The following is a 14,687-nucleotide window of genomic DNA, read 5'->3' as shown; positions in this document are numbered from 1 at the left end:
TTGATGTTAGTTATTTTTGCCTACTCTACCGCCCAGCTGACAAGTACCAAGTATCATTTGAAGGTCTTTCATGCTACAAATGTTGTCTGTGGTAGAATTAAAAAAAAGTTAATAAATTTAAAAAAAATACTGTTTCATGGCCTGGAAATTACAGTCACTACAACTCCACTGGTTAGAAAAATACACAAACAAAAAAATAATGCGGTAAAGGGTGCATTTAGTAAACTAGTACTACATGTACCGTATATGTTAATAAGCTTGTTAATGTCAGTTTTGGAGTGGGGCTGAATGTGTGAATGGGCAACTGTAAGCACAGTGTTGAATGGTCAAAAGCCCCAGGCACAGAATCCTTTGTAAATACTGCTCATGTCCATTCTGCAACAAATTGGGCCAATCTATTGTTTTTTATTAGTTGAACAGGGGGGTTACACCCTGTCATACTGTAGCAGAGCACTTTAGAAAATCAGACAGAAGACTGCTAATAGTTTCAACAATACTGGAGCATACATGTTCGTATTTAGGCCCATACCAGCAAAGATCCTTATAGTCCTCTTCATGGAGGAAAAAGTCAGTGTGCTTTTGGTTTTGAATAAATATCAAAGTACACCAAGTAACCAAATGGAAAAAAAGAACGTGAAAAACTTGATGACGTGATGTGACTGTGTGAATATGGATTAAGCCTATGAGCACAACCTTTTTTTAAGTTGGCATTAAACCAGCCTAAAAACTCAAACAAGGTATATGGAGAAGCATGCCAAAAACCCAGTTAAACAATACTTGTTTGCCAGTTCTTGTTTTGAGGAAATCATATGACTTTGAGGATAAGAAAATATGAATATTCCTATAGGAAACAAGCTACGCTAAACAATGAGATATGTGGACGAACTTTGTATAAGAATCAAGAACTTGTCAAGAAACCCGTTTGCCACTTGAACTTATTGATTACTGAAAAACTTTGAACCAATTGTACTTCTGTCTGTATCGCGAGTTTTCCAAGTGTCAAAACACAAGTGTCCAATACAGTGGATAGAAGCTACTGTGTGCTAAGTGTGGCTTAGCATCACAAAAGACAGCAGGGACAGAGAAAAAAATAATCACTGCACAAAAATCTTATGCAGTGGAGAAAGTCTGCCTAACATGACAAAGCAACTACTACAGTCATAATGCCCCAGAATCAGTTAATGTTAGATGCCACACTGCATCTATAATTTAGTTACAAATGTAATATCTACTTTTCTAAGCCAAGTATGGGGGGTCCTTTTATGATTAAAGGGGGCCCGATTGAGCATAGCTTATTTCTTTCTGGGGGCATTAACAAAAATTGGGGAATTTACAAAAAAAGATGACATAACTCACTAACCACAATTTCAGCTGCCATTTAACATATGGCCTTCTGGAAAACCTCGCATTAGTCCCCAGTTTGGTAAACACCCAGAACAAGCAATTTTACTTATATTATAGTTGTTTCAAGAGCAAATGTTAAGAAGCACAGATCATAAATGAACCCAGCCTGAATCCGAGGCCCAGGCCCTACAGAGTTGATCAGTTGCCAACAAAAGTAAGGTAGGCAATGTAGATTGTTTCAAAACAAGGAAAAAATATTTGCCTAAGCAAATCACTTCTTATACAACACGAGCTGAAATGGCATTCGTTATTATCAATGTGTGGTGGCCAGCTACATTTATTGTAATCATTCAATGGTGTGCCAGACTGAAAAGGTCAAAGTCTGTAGAGTTGAAGAGGCAGTTCACTCTGTACCTAAATTAATCAGCTCATCTGTTTCTTTCTAACTCACAATATAACAGCCAGGCCATGTCTTTAACACAACCAGAAGAAAAAAAAAAAAAAAAAAGGAATGGTGGTCATCTGAACACCATGAATACCAGTCTGGGATTCTGTGAGACAGCCAGTTAGACCATCCAAAACATTTTAGTATGACTTGTACAACGTAGTGAACATTAAGAAAAGTGCTTTATTCTTTCCAGACACAAAGAGAAATAAGGAAAGCAGCCAACTAGCCGTGCATTTCTTACCCTGACTGAGAGGCCATGGCCCCAACCACTGAAACATTGGAAGGAAGAGGGAGGAGGATTCAAAGGATCTCCCAGGGATTCAGAAGTATTCTCGTTATGACTTGTCAGCCTAAATTTCTACGCCAACCTCCTGCAGTAAAGACAACCTGGCACTTTTTTCCCTAAATGTATCTGTGGGCGTCCATCTGGAAGAGTGTAACTACAGTTTCTTTACTCGACTCGAAGGTACAGTGTATTTCCTTGGAGTGGTGACAAATCTGACTTAGTGAGGGGAGGTGACTGCTCGTTCTCGGTAGATACCACGTCTGCAAATAGCGGGGGTAGTCACATGCTAGGTGAAGTCTTAGAGGGCCGCAGCTTTTGTTTCTGTCTGTAGTGTTTTGAGGTTAAGGCATGTGTGGAGAACAAGAGTTGAAAAAAGGCTGGGGGTGGGTAAGTGCATAAATGTTAAGGAGGGAATGTGTGAGAGAGAGAAAGATGGGATAAAAAGAGAGATTTGGCATGTCTCCAGTCCACAAGAGTGTGAGACAGTCCTGGTGGTGCCTCTTGTCTTAATGCTAAGAACGCTGTGGGCCAACTTTAATCTTCAGCTATGGGGAAAAACTGCCCAGCAAGGAGTAGAGGGATCTATTAATCACAGTAAATTAAAGCATGATAAAGAATAATTATGAATTAAAGAAAAAAAAGAGGCACTTACTGAGGCACAAAGCTCAACACAACAAAGCATAGTGATGATGAGGCATTTGTAGACTGCGGAAACATTGTAATACATGTCTGTTTAAAAAATAAAATAATCTCACTAATTACACCTTAAAGTCTTAAATCAAGGCGAGACAATGATAAAAACAGCTTAAAACTCAAAATGAATAATCGTAAAACAAAACGTGATAAAAAGAGGTGGTTTAAGAAGAGAGGATTAACAATAAAGAAATAAATAAGCTTGATCCAAGACATACTTACTTAGCTATATTAATTTACAAAACAGCCTCACAGGCCATTAGGGGGAAAAAATCTACAGGGAGGAAGACAGCATTAAGGGAGCACTGAGAGGGGAACCAAATCTCACCTCTCTCCGAGAATGGAATGATCCACCTCGTCCCATAAAAGGAGATGTTATTTTACACCACAGGGCCTCTCCTCCATGTGATGTCACTGGCCTCTGTAAGGCCCAGCCAATCAGGGCCCATCTTCCCGTCAACAACCTCCCTCCCTCCCCCACTATGCCCTAGCACAGGGCAGAGCACCCGTGCAGCCTGTTAAAGAGACAGTGCGCCGTTTCCAGGGCGCAGGTTGTAACAACGGGAGGAGTTTTCATCAGCTATACATGATCATGATTAATACTGATTAATAATATTATACGCTAAGGTTTTTAAAATGTACCTACGATTGTGATTCTGTTTTTCCCCCATTGTGCTGCTACTTTATGTAAAATATCTGTTGCATGTCTGTCAGTCCTGGGAGAAGGATTCTCTGCTCTGCTGGTCATCCTGCGATGTCCCCTTTTTTCTCATATTAGTTTTTCCTTGTCCAAATCAAAGCTCTAAGGAGTGCGGGTGTTGTATATCGTAGATTGTTGTTAAAACCGTCCAGGCAAATTATGTAGTTTGTGACTATACAAGTGAACTCACTCGAGTAAACATGACCACATTTTAGCAGTTTGGATTAGGCAAGTACACAAAGTCTTTGTTATTTTTTCTTCTCATCATATAGCTTTTAACTTTATCTTCTAGTTATTACACTCTTTGACTTGCTTTGAATTATGAATGTTTTCTTTTATGTGATCATTCAGGAATTCTGTTGCAATAAAGTACTAAATAATAAAGTGCAAAATAAAGAACCAATTTTTTTCTTTTTTTTTTTAAAGATTCCACTCTGGGCAACATGCATAATGATTTTGTCAGATCATTTTATAATCTTTATGATGTACTGTATGGTGTCACTTAAGGGCTAATGCAAAAGCAAGTCCTGACATAAAATGATGAAATCCAAATTTGGGAAACTCCCTTGACTCAGTTGATCACTTTGTGACATTTTGAAATGCGTAACTTGTCTGTAGAAATGGTCGTTAATAGAAACTTTACGATTGCACAGAACTGAGGGACTCGTGTTTTTGGAAATACTGTACTGTTTTGAATCATTTCAAATTTAATACTATCTAATCTAAAACACCATTTTAATATCTATTCCTCTCTCCATTTAAGTTCATACTTGCCAGGCGTAGTCAGGCAAGGATTTATCAGCACATCAGGTATTTTCAGCACATCAATTATACTGTATATGCCATTTATTTTTAGAAATGGAAGCAGGCTATTTGGTTGATTTAATCAATAACAAATATTACGTAGAAAACGCAACTGAGCACCTACAAAGCTTTGTGATACCAAAAAAAAAAAAAAAAAAAAAAAAAATAGTATGGAGTCTAAAAATCTTGACAATTACAAATGGGCCCAATTTTACGTTAATAGCTCACACCAAGTCGTTTTCATGTGAATCGTGGATGTTGTAAAAAAAAAGAAAATCATATTAAATCACTCATCTTTATACAACAACCCGCCAAAACTGTTAACCGTCAAACTGTTTCCTGCATTCATACAAAGGCAGTTTGCAAAGAGTATTTTATAATGCATCTGAACAACAAGTTGTCAGTAATGGGTACAGATGGGCAGTCAGTGCCACCTCCCCTGATGCTTTTGAAGCAAACCTGCTGACAGCAAGCATTCCAGAGGGAGTGTCCATTCAAATGCTGCAAAGCTGCCTCATATAAGCAGCTGTTTGGGGACGAGCGCCATCAAGACCACATGCCGCTTGGACAAGGCCACTATCAGAAATTGCCAAAAAGGCAATGACTTTTGAAAACGCAGTGACTTTAAATCAAAACTCTTACAAAATCAAATTACTTTCCGTAGGAAACACAAATGGTAATATACATTAGCTTGACATAATCAGACAATAGTAGGAGTAATGAATAAGCCTAATTTTCGCTCTTCTTTTTATGTCAAGTATTTAGCTGATGATGTTTGAGGAAGAAGACAATGTCAAAATCTGGATTAAGTGAATATTCAGAATTCTTTAGTTCCTGCTTCAGTAAAAAAATAAAAATAAAAAAAATAATATTTATATGCAGTTTAAGATTAGCTTTAATTAACATATCAAAACATGCTCTCTAAACAACTGCTTATATCCTTTCATTCAGGCAGGTTTGAAGCATTTGAACTGACTCACTGCCTGGAATGCCTCCACTCAGCAGGCGTGCATTGTCTGACTCAGAGGGAGTGGATAGCATTTAGCAATAAGAGCCCAGTGCTGGGACTGTTCTGCATTTCAAAACTAATTCATCTTAGATTCATTTAGGAGTGTTTTTATATTTGAAATCTAGCAAACCTGTTTACTGAAAAAGTGGAGTAGAATCAGAGGTGTCAAGTAACAAAGTACAAATACTTTGTTCGTAAATTTTGGGTATCTATACTTTACTGGAGTAATTATTTCACAGCAGACTTTTTACTTCTACTCCTTACATTTTCACGCATTTATCTGTACTTTCTACTCCTTACATTTTAAAAATAGCCTCGTCACTCCTATTACAACTCGGCTTGTTTTCATTCCGGCTTGTCATCGTCCAAAACACAAAAAACTAAAACCTATCCAGATAAATGGCGCCATCTGGATAGAGTGAATTTGATCGTGGTTGGATGAGAAGAATAAACATATACTATTCCAACACCCTATTGGTTTGTACGCGATCCATCGCACCTGCACATGACAAATCACGTCACACTCCAGCAAGGAAATAGCAGATGTACGTAGCCTAGTATGAACTGATGTCCATGGCAGAGACTCAAAGAACTCGAGCAAAACGTCCCAACCAAGCACCAGCGAGGAGGTTGGTAGCCAGGAAGACCAGCCAACCCTTCTACATCCCTGGCCGTACCTGGAAGAATTTTTCAAAATGGCTGGATGCAAAAACAACTCCTTTTGAATGCGGCGCAAACTCTGCACAACCAAGTACCACGAGCTAATTACAATACTTATAGGCAACTAGTCATATCTTCTGCTCCATGAAACATGTTAATGCTCAGCAGTACACACATATGGTTCTTTAATGTATTTGCATTGTACTAAAATGCGTTCATTTTCAATGGGCATAAATGCGGCTGAAACAGGTGCATCCCAAATTTTTAAACATTAACATTTTAATATAACAGTCATTATGGCCTTTAGAACATTTTTTTGTGGAGGTGGGGTAGTGCACTATAGGCCCCTGTGGCGAGGCCTAAGCTTTTGTCCTTAATGCCTTTTTTCCCCCCCTTATATTACTTTTATACTTTAAGTTTTGAAATTAATTTCATATGCAACTATAACACATTTTAATAATGAAACAATGATCAGCACAAAGAGGGGGAATTTAAATTATAAAATTTATTAACTATAACTTAATTACTTTTACCAGTACGATGCTGTTAAAACGACAAAAACAGATGAGAAAAGGGTATTTTACAATAACATTGAATGCACCACGAGGTTTTCCAGTTTTAAGTAAACGCAACCTTTATTCAAGTCTGTTTTCTTTCCAACAACAGCAGTGACAAAGTGCTAGTTTGTGTCTGTTAGCTCATAGCTTTAGCGACAGACGGTTGTACGTCCTGCTGTTGGAATCCTCTGCAGTGAAATACAGTCACTTTTACACCATTTAGCTGTCAGCATTTTAACCGTGTTTAATCCAGTTACTACTGTAGCTAACATTACCTGCTGCCAAGAGTAACGGGTTATTAGTGTTTACTAGCGTGACATGCAGCGATGTTTCTGTTGCCTCCAACGTCTGTTTCGGAGCTTCAGAGAGCAGCGCAGACATTTAAGTGGCGCCATAACAAGGCACCGAAATCCACGTTGCTATTCTGACCGATAGATACCAGGCACTTTAACAAAAAAAATGCGTTGCCTGTATCTTTTCACGGCAAACGTGCATGTGTGGAAAGCTGTCGCACAACAGCTGAAAAGTTGTGTTGCGCATGAACGTAGCTATTGTTTAAACTTTACGGAGACAACCAAATAAAATACTGACTTCTTTTGAAAAAAGATTTTCCAGTTTTTGATTTGGTTTTTTTTTTGCCAAAGGGGGAAACCAGAGGCCATGAAACGGTTGCCAATTGACTCAATCTGGAAGCCAAGGACAACCAGGCAATCGTTACTGTCGAGCCTTGCAATATGCCTTCAGGACAGGTCAAAGATCAAAAAATAACTAAGCAAAGTGCAATGAGATGTTACACTGGGTTTTACATTTAGATCAATATCTTTTTTCCATCACCAAATTGTCTTATCCCGCGACTCCTCAAAACAGCATAATAATCCATGGTAAAGTAAACACCATACATAGCTGTAACCACCTGGAAAGGTTATGTGGATTTTTTTTTTTTTTTATTGAAAAATAAATTCAGACGAGCTCAGTAAGAAAATGTGGTCACTCGCAGCTTTGGCACAAATGCTCAAGGTACTTTTTCCTGCCACATTGTTAGTGGCATATGACACGCAACCTTTTACTATCTAGTCAACATTTCCAAAGAACCTGAGTCATTCAAGCTCTTCAATGTGCACACCAAGCTTGTCGTGAGGCATTTACTTTTTTCGCATGACCCTCTTCACCTATATCTGAACTATGGTAAGAGTTCACTCCCTTTGCTTTGAGTCAATATTGATTCAACATACAATAGGATTTGATCACTACAGTTTAAGCAGGGCTGCACCATTTGGAGAAAAAGTCATATTGCGATTTACAATACTGCGATATAATGTTATCATGTACCTACTTGACTACCAAGGAAAATGAACAAAATACAAAAAGTTATGACATTAAAAATAATTTACTTTTTTTTTGAAGTAACAATATTTTACCATCTTTTAAAAAATAGACATTTCAGCTTTGGTCAACAGTACAAATTAAATAGGAAAATTAATTCTTATTGAAATAATACATTTTGTATTCCCTTATAAACAATGGCATTTAAGAGGGGAGTAATGTAATAACTAGCGATTAAGTTACTAAATATACTTTGTACAGCCTCTTCTTAAAGTCTGCATGCTCTGAACCCCTCTACACTTCCGATACTCATGTGACCATACGCGACAAGCGCTACCAGACTAACTGGACTGGTGGACGTCGTTACAAGGGTAGCGCTTAATACATCCATGGAGTAGCGTAATTCAGAGGGCAGATTCAACGTTGATTAAACACAGAAGCATAAATCCGTAATTAGTGAAAGCGACAAGGGCAGGTGCGTTGAGTGAGTGACATCAGTGTGCGAGTGGTGAAGCAAGAGAGGAGAGCAAATGCTTGTGAGCGGTGTCAGACTTAACGAAGGCGCTGTGTGAGGGAAAAAAAAGATCGCAAAGACAATGTAAAGTGAGTTAACAGCAAACAATAAAAAAGCTTCTGAAGACACAGTGGCTTAATGTTTTGTTAATGCTGTCTGTAAAGTGAAGGGTGTTACAATGTGGAGACTGGAGGCACACAGAGACTGTCTGCACACAGCACACCTTTTTGTTTACTCAAATCGTGCAGTTTTATAATGTTGGATAGCTCAATCATTCTGTAATTGTGAAAATGCTTACCAATGTCCTGTAAATTCTTATGGTTAACGGTGAAATTATCCAGACTGTTTGAGTAAAAGTAGCTTTACAAGCAAATATATGAACAAAAGATGCTCAAGAGTGATTAATTATGTCAGGGATTATTACATGAGAATATATAGGCTATACTGCTACAACAAAATTGTCACTAAAGTTTTTGTGATATATAAGATAGCTCCTCCAAGTCTGCGAATTTAATCCAATAGGCTTATACTCATATTCAGCAAATATCTCTTTCCGTTCCGCTAGCTGTCCTTTCTATGTATGCGCTGAAAAGAAAAAAAAGGGGGGGGGGGGGGACAACGTGGCTAAGACCGAACCGCATAACACTATTCTGTTTGTGCTCGTGCACTGGACAGAGGAAAGGTCATGGATGGATAAAGAGAAAGACAGTGGGAGCGAGAGGCACAGTAAATCTGGCACATGACAACATTCGGAACGAGCACTGACAGGAGGGGTGTATTATATGTTTTATATCTATGTGTATTAGTTTGTGTATTGAGTTCAAATATCAACAATCTTTCTGGCAGAAAAGGCAGACTCCACGTTTAAGCACAACATTATTATTATGGTTTGAATTTTGTTTGGTCATTTCTTAAACACAACAGTAGTAGCGAGAGCAGGACGAGCAATTTTGTGAATGTGTGAGCAATAGGTTATTGCCTTTGATTATACTGCAAAAATGGCCCTTGTCAAACGTTTAAATAAGGCTTCATTATCTTAATTCACTGGTTATTGCTCAGTGTAATGTAATGCCAATAAGCACTTGCCATGTGAAATCCATCTTGGCTTCGGCAAACAGATCAACCCTCAACTTTGGTATATCAGGCTCTCTTTTAGTCTGAATCATTGATTACTTACATGAAACACTCCACTTAATAGTCTATTACTTGCCAAAAAGCATTAATTAACCGTTCCTTAGTCAGAAAACTACAATAACCCAGCTCAAACATGACTATTAAAATGGAAGGCATCATGCAACTTAAACAGAACACCACGACAGTCATTGCTATGTATCATGTGATAACAAGAATAGTCCATAATGACCCCCAACCCTATTGAGTCATCATAGAGATTTCTGTACTGTGTAATAGTTTTCCATATATCAGTCACAATCTTATTCCTCAGAGAGCAGTCTTGGCTAAATCTGACACTGGAGTATCTGCCCGTCTACAAATAGAAACATGCTAACCTATAGCTTACTACTCTCAACCTCTAAATAAACCTACGCACTCACCAGAGCATGAGCTTTGATACATGCTGTGACCAATTGTGAACGTGAATGAAGAGACCAGTTGACGAAAAAATTAAATAGCATGATTCATAAATTGGGGTCTTTGCCATGCAGGTTCCTGTGCAGATGCTTAGGTTAGCAATATTGGTCTCACTAACTTGGATTTTTACTGTTTATGTTACTGCTCCATATATCATTGCCTGCAAAGCACTTACCCTGCTGTGAAAAATGTTGTGCCAATGAACTCCATTGCCTTTATCAGAAGTATTACGGTTACACTATTCCAAGACTGATGGTATAATTTCCAGACCAATAGTATATCTCACAGCAAAGATGTGTGCCAGATCTCTGAAATTAAATGGCCTTAATGAGCTTCACCTCCACTGGACTATATAGCCACATGAGAGCTTAACTCACATCCTAGAGAACAAAAGCTGAAGAACACATGCATGAGGTCAGGACACAGTGAGTAACATATTTTTCTGCTATGTGAACAACAGTACTGAGGGGATAAAAAAAAAAAAAAAGATGTCCGATTAGATTTGGGCTAATTAAACTGGCAGATTCTGGAAGAGCCTTCAAACGACTTACTTTCAACAAGCTTCTATTTATAAAAGGAAAGAAGATTTGATTATAAACTTACAGGTCTTAGCTGAAGACACCATTAGGTCTTGCTTTGGGTAGGGTTAATGAAAAGAATACAACTGCTTAAATGCAGTAGCATCTGCATAAACAAACCAGAAGATTGCTACGATTCCTTTTTGACTTTGCATATGAAATTCATTTCAATAACCAAAGGGAGATGGAGGTGATAAAGACAGCATGAAAGGAATATTGAAAAGCATGTGGTTAATTCGGACATGCACCACTCTGTTTTGAGAGGGCAGCCCGACAATCCTGTACAATTACTTGTTGTTGTCCTAGTCTGGAACTAGGTATGCTCATTTTCCAAATACCCAGGCTGGATAACCACACTGTACTACTACTGCAATGTACAATAGATGTGTCAAAGCCAAAGAAAACATGCACCCACTCCTCTGTCGGGAATGGACAAGTCACCACAACATCTCAACAGAACATTTGCACGATGTGCCATTTGCTTGGCTACAGAGGAAACGGTTATAGTGAAGCCACAGAGCAAAACCTAAACAGGAAGTGAAGAGAATTTCACAGTGAGCTGCGTCACAGGGAGCACAAGACATCAGAAAAAAAACCTCTCTCTGCCATGACATACTGACCACGTTTACATGGACCACATTAGTTGGAATATGGACCTTTATTACGAACACTAAAACAGTATTTAAATGTAGGTTGTTTACTTTAGTTGCTTGAAAGAAGTTGACATTAGCAGTTACCTAAGGAACTTTTCCTCACCACCTGAGGTTTCTGCCTAAAAGAGTTTTTCCTTGCCACTGTTGCACTAAATGCTTTTTCTTGGGTGAATTACTGGAATTGTTGGGTCTTTGTAAATTATAGAGTGCGGTCTAGACCTACTCTATCTGTAAAGTGTCTTGAGATAACTCTTGTTATGATTTGATACTACAAATAAAATTGAATTAAATTTAGGCAGAAACATGTCTCATGTTGGCTTTAGATTTCCCTAGGTGCTTCTGTGCTAACCTTAAACAAAAACTACATCACCTGGGTCATGTGATCTTGCAGTCACATGCTTCTGCCTCATCTCTGTTCAACGTCCTAAAACACAGGATGCAAAATGAGCTTTCGCTTTAACAGTTTAAAATGACATGCATCGGAAACGCTCAAGTTCAGGGTTGGGTACCAACCTAATCACATTGGTACTACAGAGTAACAATTCACGTTAAATCAATCCATGCCACATTTCTGTAAATTAGAGAGCATCTAGGTGAGATAGTAGTAACTTAAGCCCATTTCACACATGCACTGCAAACCGGAAATTATCTGGACATTACCCAGTGGAGCTGTATGTGAGAACGCAAACGCCCGAATCAGTTGGATCAGACATCAAACGGTCTCCAGCTCATGGGTACAAAGACCGTGTAATCTCTGATTGAGCCTATGTGTGAATTGAGCAGCTTATTGTGTGGAGAATTCACAGCCAGCGAGTGGGCATGGCAATGACGTTTCTATCATGCGGCACGCCAAAAACCGAAAGAAAACAAACACCCGAGGGTGAATAAGAAGGGTGATTTAAACAATGAGGCAACAAATATGTATAGCCTAACTGATGAGATGACGAGATTCGAGAACTTCTGTCGGTAAGGGCCGATGCCGAAATCATCAGACAAATTCAAGGAGCAGCAAGCGACTCGGTTGACCACCAAATTACAAAGCGGCTACATGACCGCCACGTCATGCCCTGCCTCCTGCACGCTCTACCCAGCGCCACCCCGTGCCTAAACAAACAAGAGTATTTCCTGTAAGTGAGAATGTGTCTGGTCTGTGAGAGACATTGTCCAGAGTTAATATGTGGAAACAGCTTTAGAGTAAATATTATCAAATGTTAATGTTGATATTTGGTCATATCATCTATTCCTTTAGCATAGGCTGCTTAATCCCCGAAACAGCTCTCACCACATCAACATCAGTTTAGCAAAGGCGTTATGCTTTAAGCTGCTCTTTTTACCACTAAACATAGAGGTAGATTAAAAGGGAATCTATCATCAAACAGTAGGATTGCCATCTATGTCATAAACTATAGTTTAGTTAAGCTGTTTACATGCGCTTTAATAATGCAAGTTGGAGTATTCAACATGTTTTACAGCCACCGTGCTTACTCAGACTGAGCTGGTATCCATTGGTGTATTGAGAATTTTATTTTACTTGGCAATTTCTTTGAGTAATATGTCTGGTAAATAGTGCCGGCATGGAGTATTTTAATGTTCGCATTAAAATATAAAATTCTTAAACTAACACTTCCACACACAATATACTTCATATACAACTTCACCCACAACTCAAAAACAACCTAAACCTCGATCCACCTGACTACAAATGTTTTGCTAGCTCACAACTAACCTGCCATAAATGAGTTCATGACCTTAGGCCTCCCCCACCCATGATGTGTCAACCAGGAAAAACAAGTTGATTGCTATGTCCTTGTCATCAGGGTGCCAAGGTATTCCCTGCTATATACATGTAGTAGTGATATTCCTAATTGTTACTTACTTGCTTAACTGTGGACTTATGATGCATTTTCTGGCCCTTCCCCCAACTGTGGCACGTAAAATGGCTTCCTAGAAAAGCACATCAGCTGTGCTTTTGCTAGTCCAAAGCTAGACACATAAGCTATTTAGTTGCCTTCATATTTAACGGTCATTAGGATTTTGACTTTAGACAGCTAGGAGTGGCACTGAGAGCCATGCGATTTAATAAACGCAGGATTCGATGTGCAGATGCTAACAGGACAAGTAACCAAAAGTTTTTGCTGGTCACTGTTTGAAAACCGAAGACTGTTATGGGCCTAGGATTAGTTAAATAGTCCTGTTGTTTGACAAACTGAAAGCAAGTAAAATAATTGTTGCTCGTATTTTAACTTTAAGAGTTCATCTAACGTTACAGTTTAATCACGAAGCTTAAGTGGATGAGTGATATGAATAACAAACTGCAAGCAGCTTCTGTTCACCGTTTGCACTTAACAAAATGTCAAATATCAAATAATTAACGCCGTGTTGATAACACAAATTACTATTGGTTAGCTAACTTAGGCGTGCAAGGTATGTTAACCATGGCAAAACAGGGACAACACAAACATCAGACGTCATGACCGGTTAGCCAACATTACACGAACAAAAACATGATCACTAAACAAGATATTCTCTTACTTTTCGAGAACGGGAAGACACAGCACGAATACAATTAACATTTAGCGTTATCGTCATTTCAACAATCAATGTTTGCCGTAATCGGAACTCAAAAGTAGCTAAAATGTTTGTCGTAATCGGAACTCAAAAGTAGCTAACGTTTCAATGTCTGCCCGTTGAGCAAAAAGCTAACACGCTACCTACAGGACTAGCTACCTGTATATATGCTTTAGCATTAACGTTATGTTAGCTAGCCAAATCTACTAGTAGCGTTTTGGGGCTAGGCTAACGGCTAGCTAGCTATGAAACCATTGGAAATTTCAGCGGAAATGTATATTAACATTCTCTCAAAATGTCAGATAACCACTTATTACAGTTAATCACCAAATAACGCATTTTGTGATATTCACCATCCTTACCTCTTGTCTTCTTTTTAGGCCCAAACCATTCTAGCTAACGTTATTGGAAAGCTCTTTTCTCTTTGTCTTTTCCAGTTACACGCAAAATGGACTCAGCAAAACGCTGTAACAGCTAAAATACTAAAACCGAATGGATAGTATCCATCTTTTCCTTAACACGCAAATGCGCATCGAGTGGAAAACAAAATAAATTCATTTTGTTTGTCGTTCATTTTATTATCCCTGAACATAAGTGTCTAATAGGTAAGGCTGCTAGCTAAGTTAAGCAGCCAGCAGGTACCACCATACAGACAGGACTGGATGCACGGATGGCAGCAAGCGGTGCTGCCTTCACTTGCTGTCGGGAATATCTTAAGCCAACCACCTAACCAAGTAAACATGAAGTTTTTTTTGTAAACGTGACAGGGGAAGTAGATACGTTTGGAGCACTACGGACAATGGACCATTTGAAAATAACACTGACTGTACCTCAGGTGGTATATACAACTTGAGAGAATATTTTATTTTGACAGCGGACCAGTGGCGGACTCAGGCTGTCTAAAGGGCAGGGGAAAACGAAATAATTAAAAGGGCACCAACTGCATGCAGTGCGGCACCA

At 38.7% G+C, this 14,687-nt stretch overlaps 1 protein-coding gene across 5 annotated transcripts in view; it reads right to left on the bottom strand.

The window, feature by feature from the left end:
• The window catches only part of aff4 (AF4/FMR2 family, member 4), a 32,299-nt gene extending 17,860 nt beyond the window's left edge, over window positions 1-14,439 (bottom strand). For 2 of the 5 annotated variants that reach the window (XM_028595190.1, XM_028595193.1), the window contains exon 1: window positions 14,090-14,439. Coding sequence is in view for 2 of the 5 variants with exons in the window: in XM_028595189.1 (XP_028450990.1) it covers window positions 2,034-2,050 (17 nt within the window). In the remaining 3 variants the exon portion in view is untranslated. Of the gene's footprint in view, window positions 1-2,033; window positions 2,260-11,529; window positions 11,584-14,089 lie in introns of those variants that run through there. The other 3 variants (XM_028595189.1, XM_028595192.1, XM_028595191.1) reach the window with 2 other exon arrangements.
• Window positions 14,440-14,687: the final 248 nt, after the last annotated feature.

Source organism: Perca flavescens, chromosome 13 (genome assembly GCF_004354835.1).
Source record: "Perca flavescens isolate YP-PL-M2 chromosome 13, PFLA_1.0, whole genome shotgun sequence".
Taxonomy (NCBI): domain Eukaryota; kingdom Metazoa; phylum Chordata; class Actinopteri; order Perciformes; family Percidae; genus Perca; species Perca flavescens.
The sequence above is the reverse complement of the archived record's forward strand: the minus strand, read 5'-3'. Positions and strand labels throughout refer to the sequence as shown.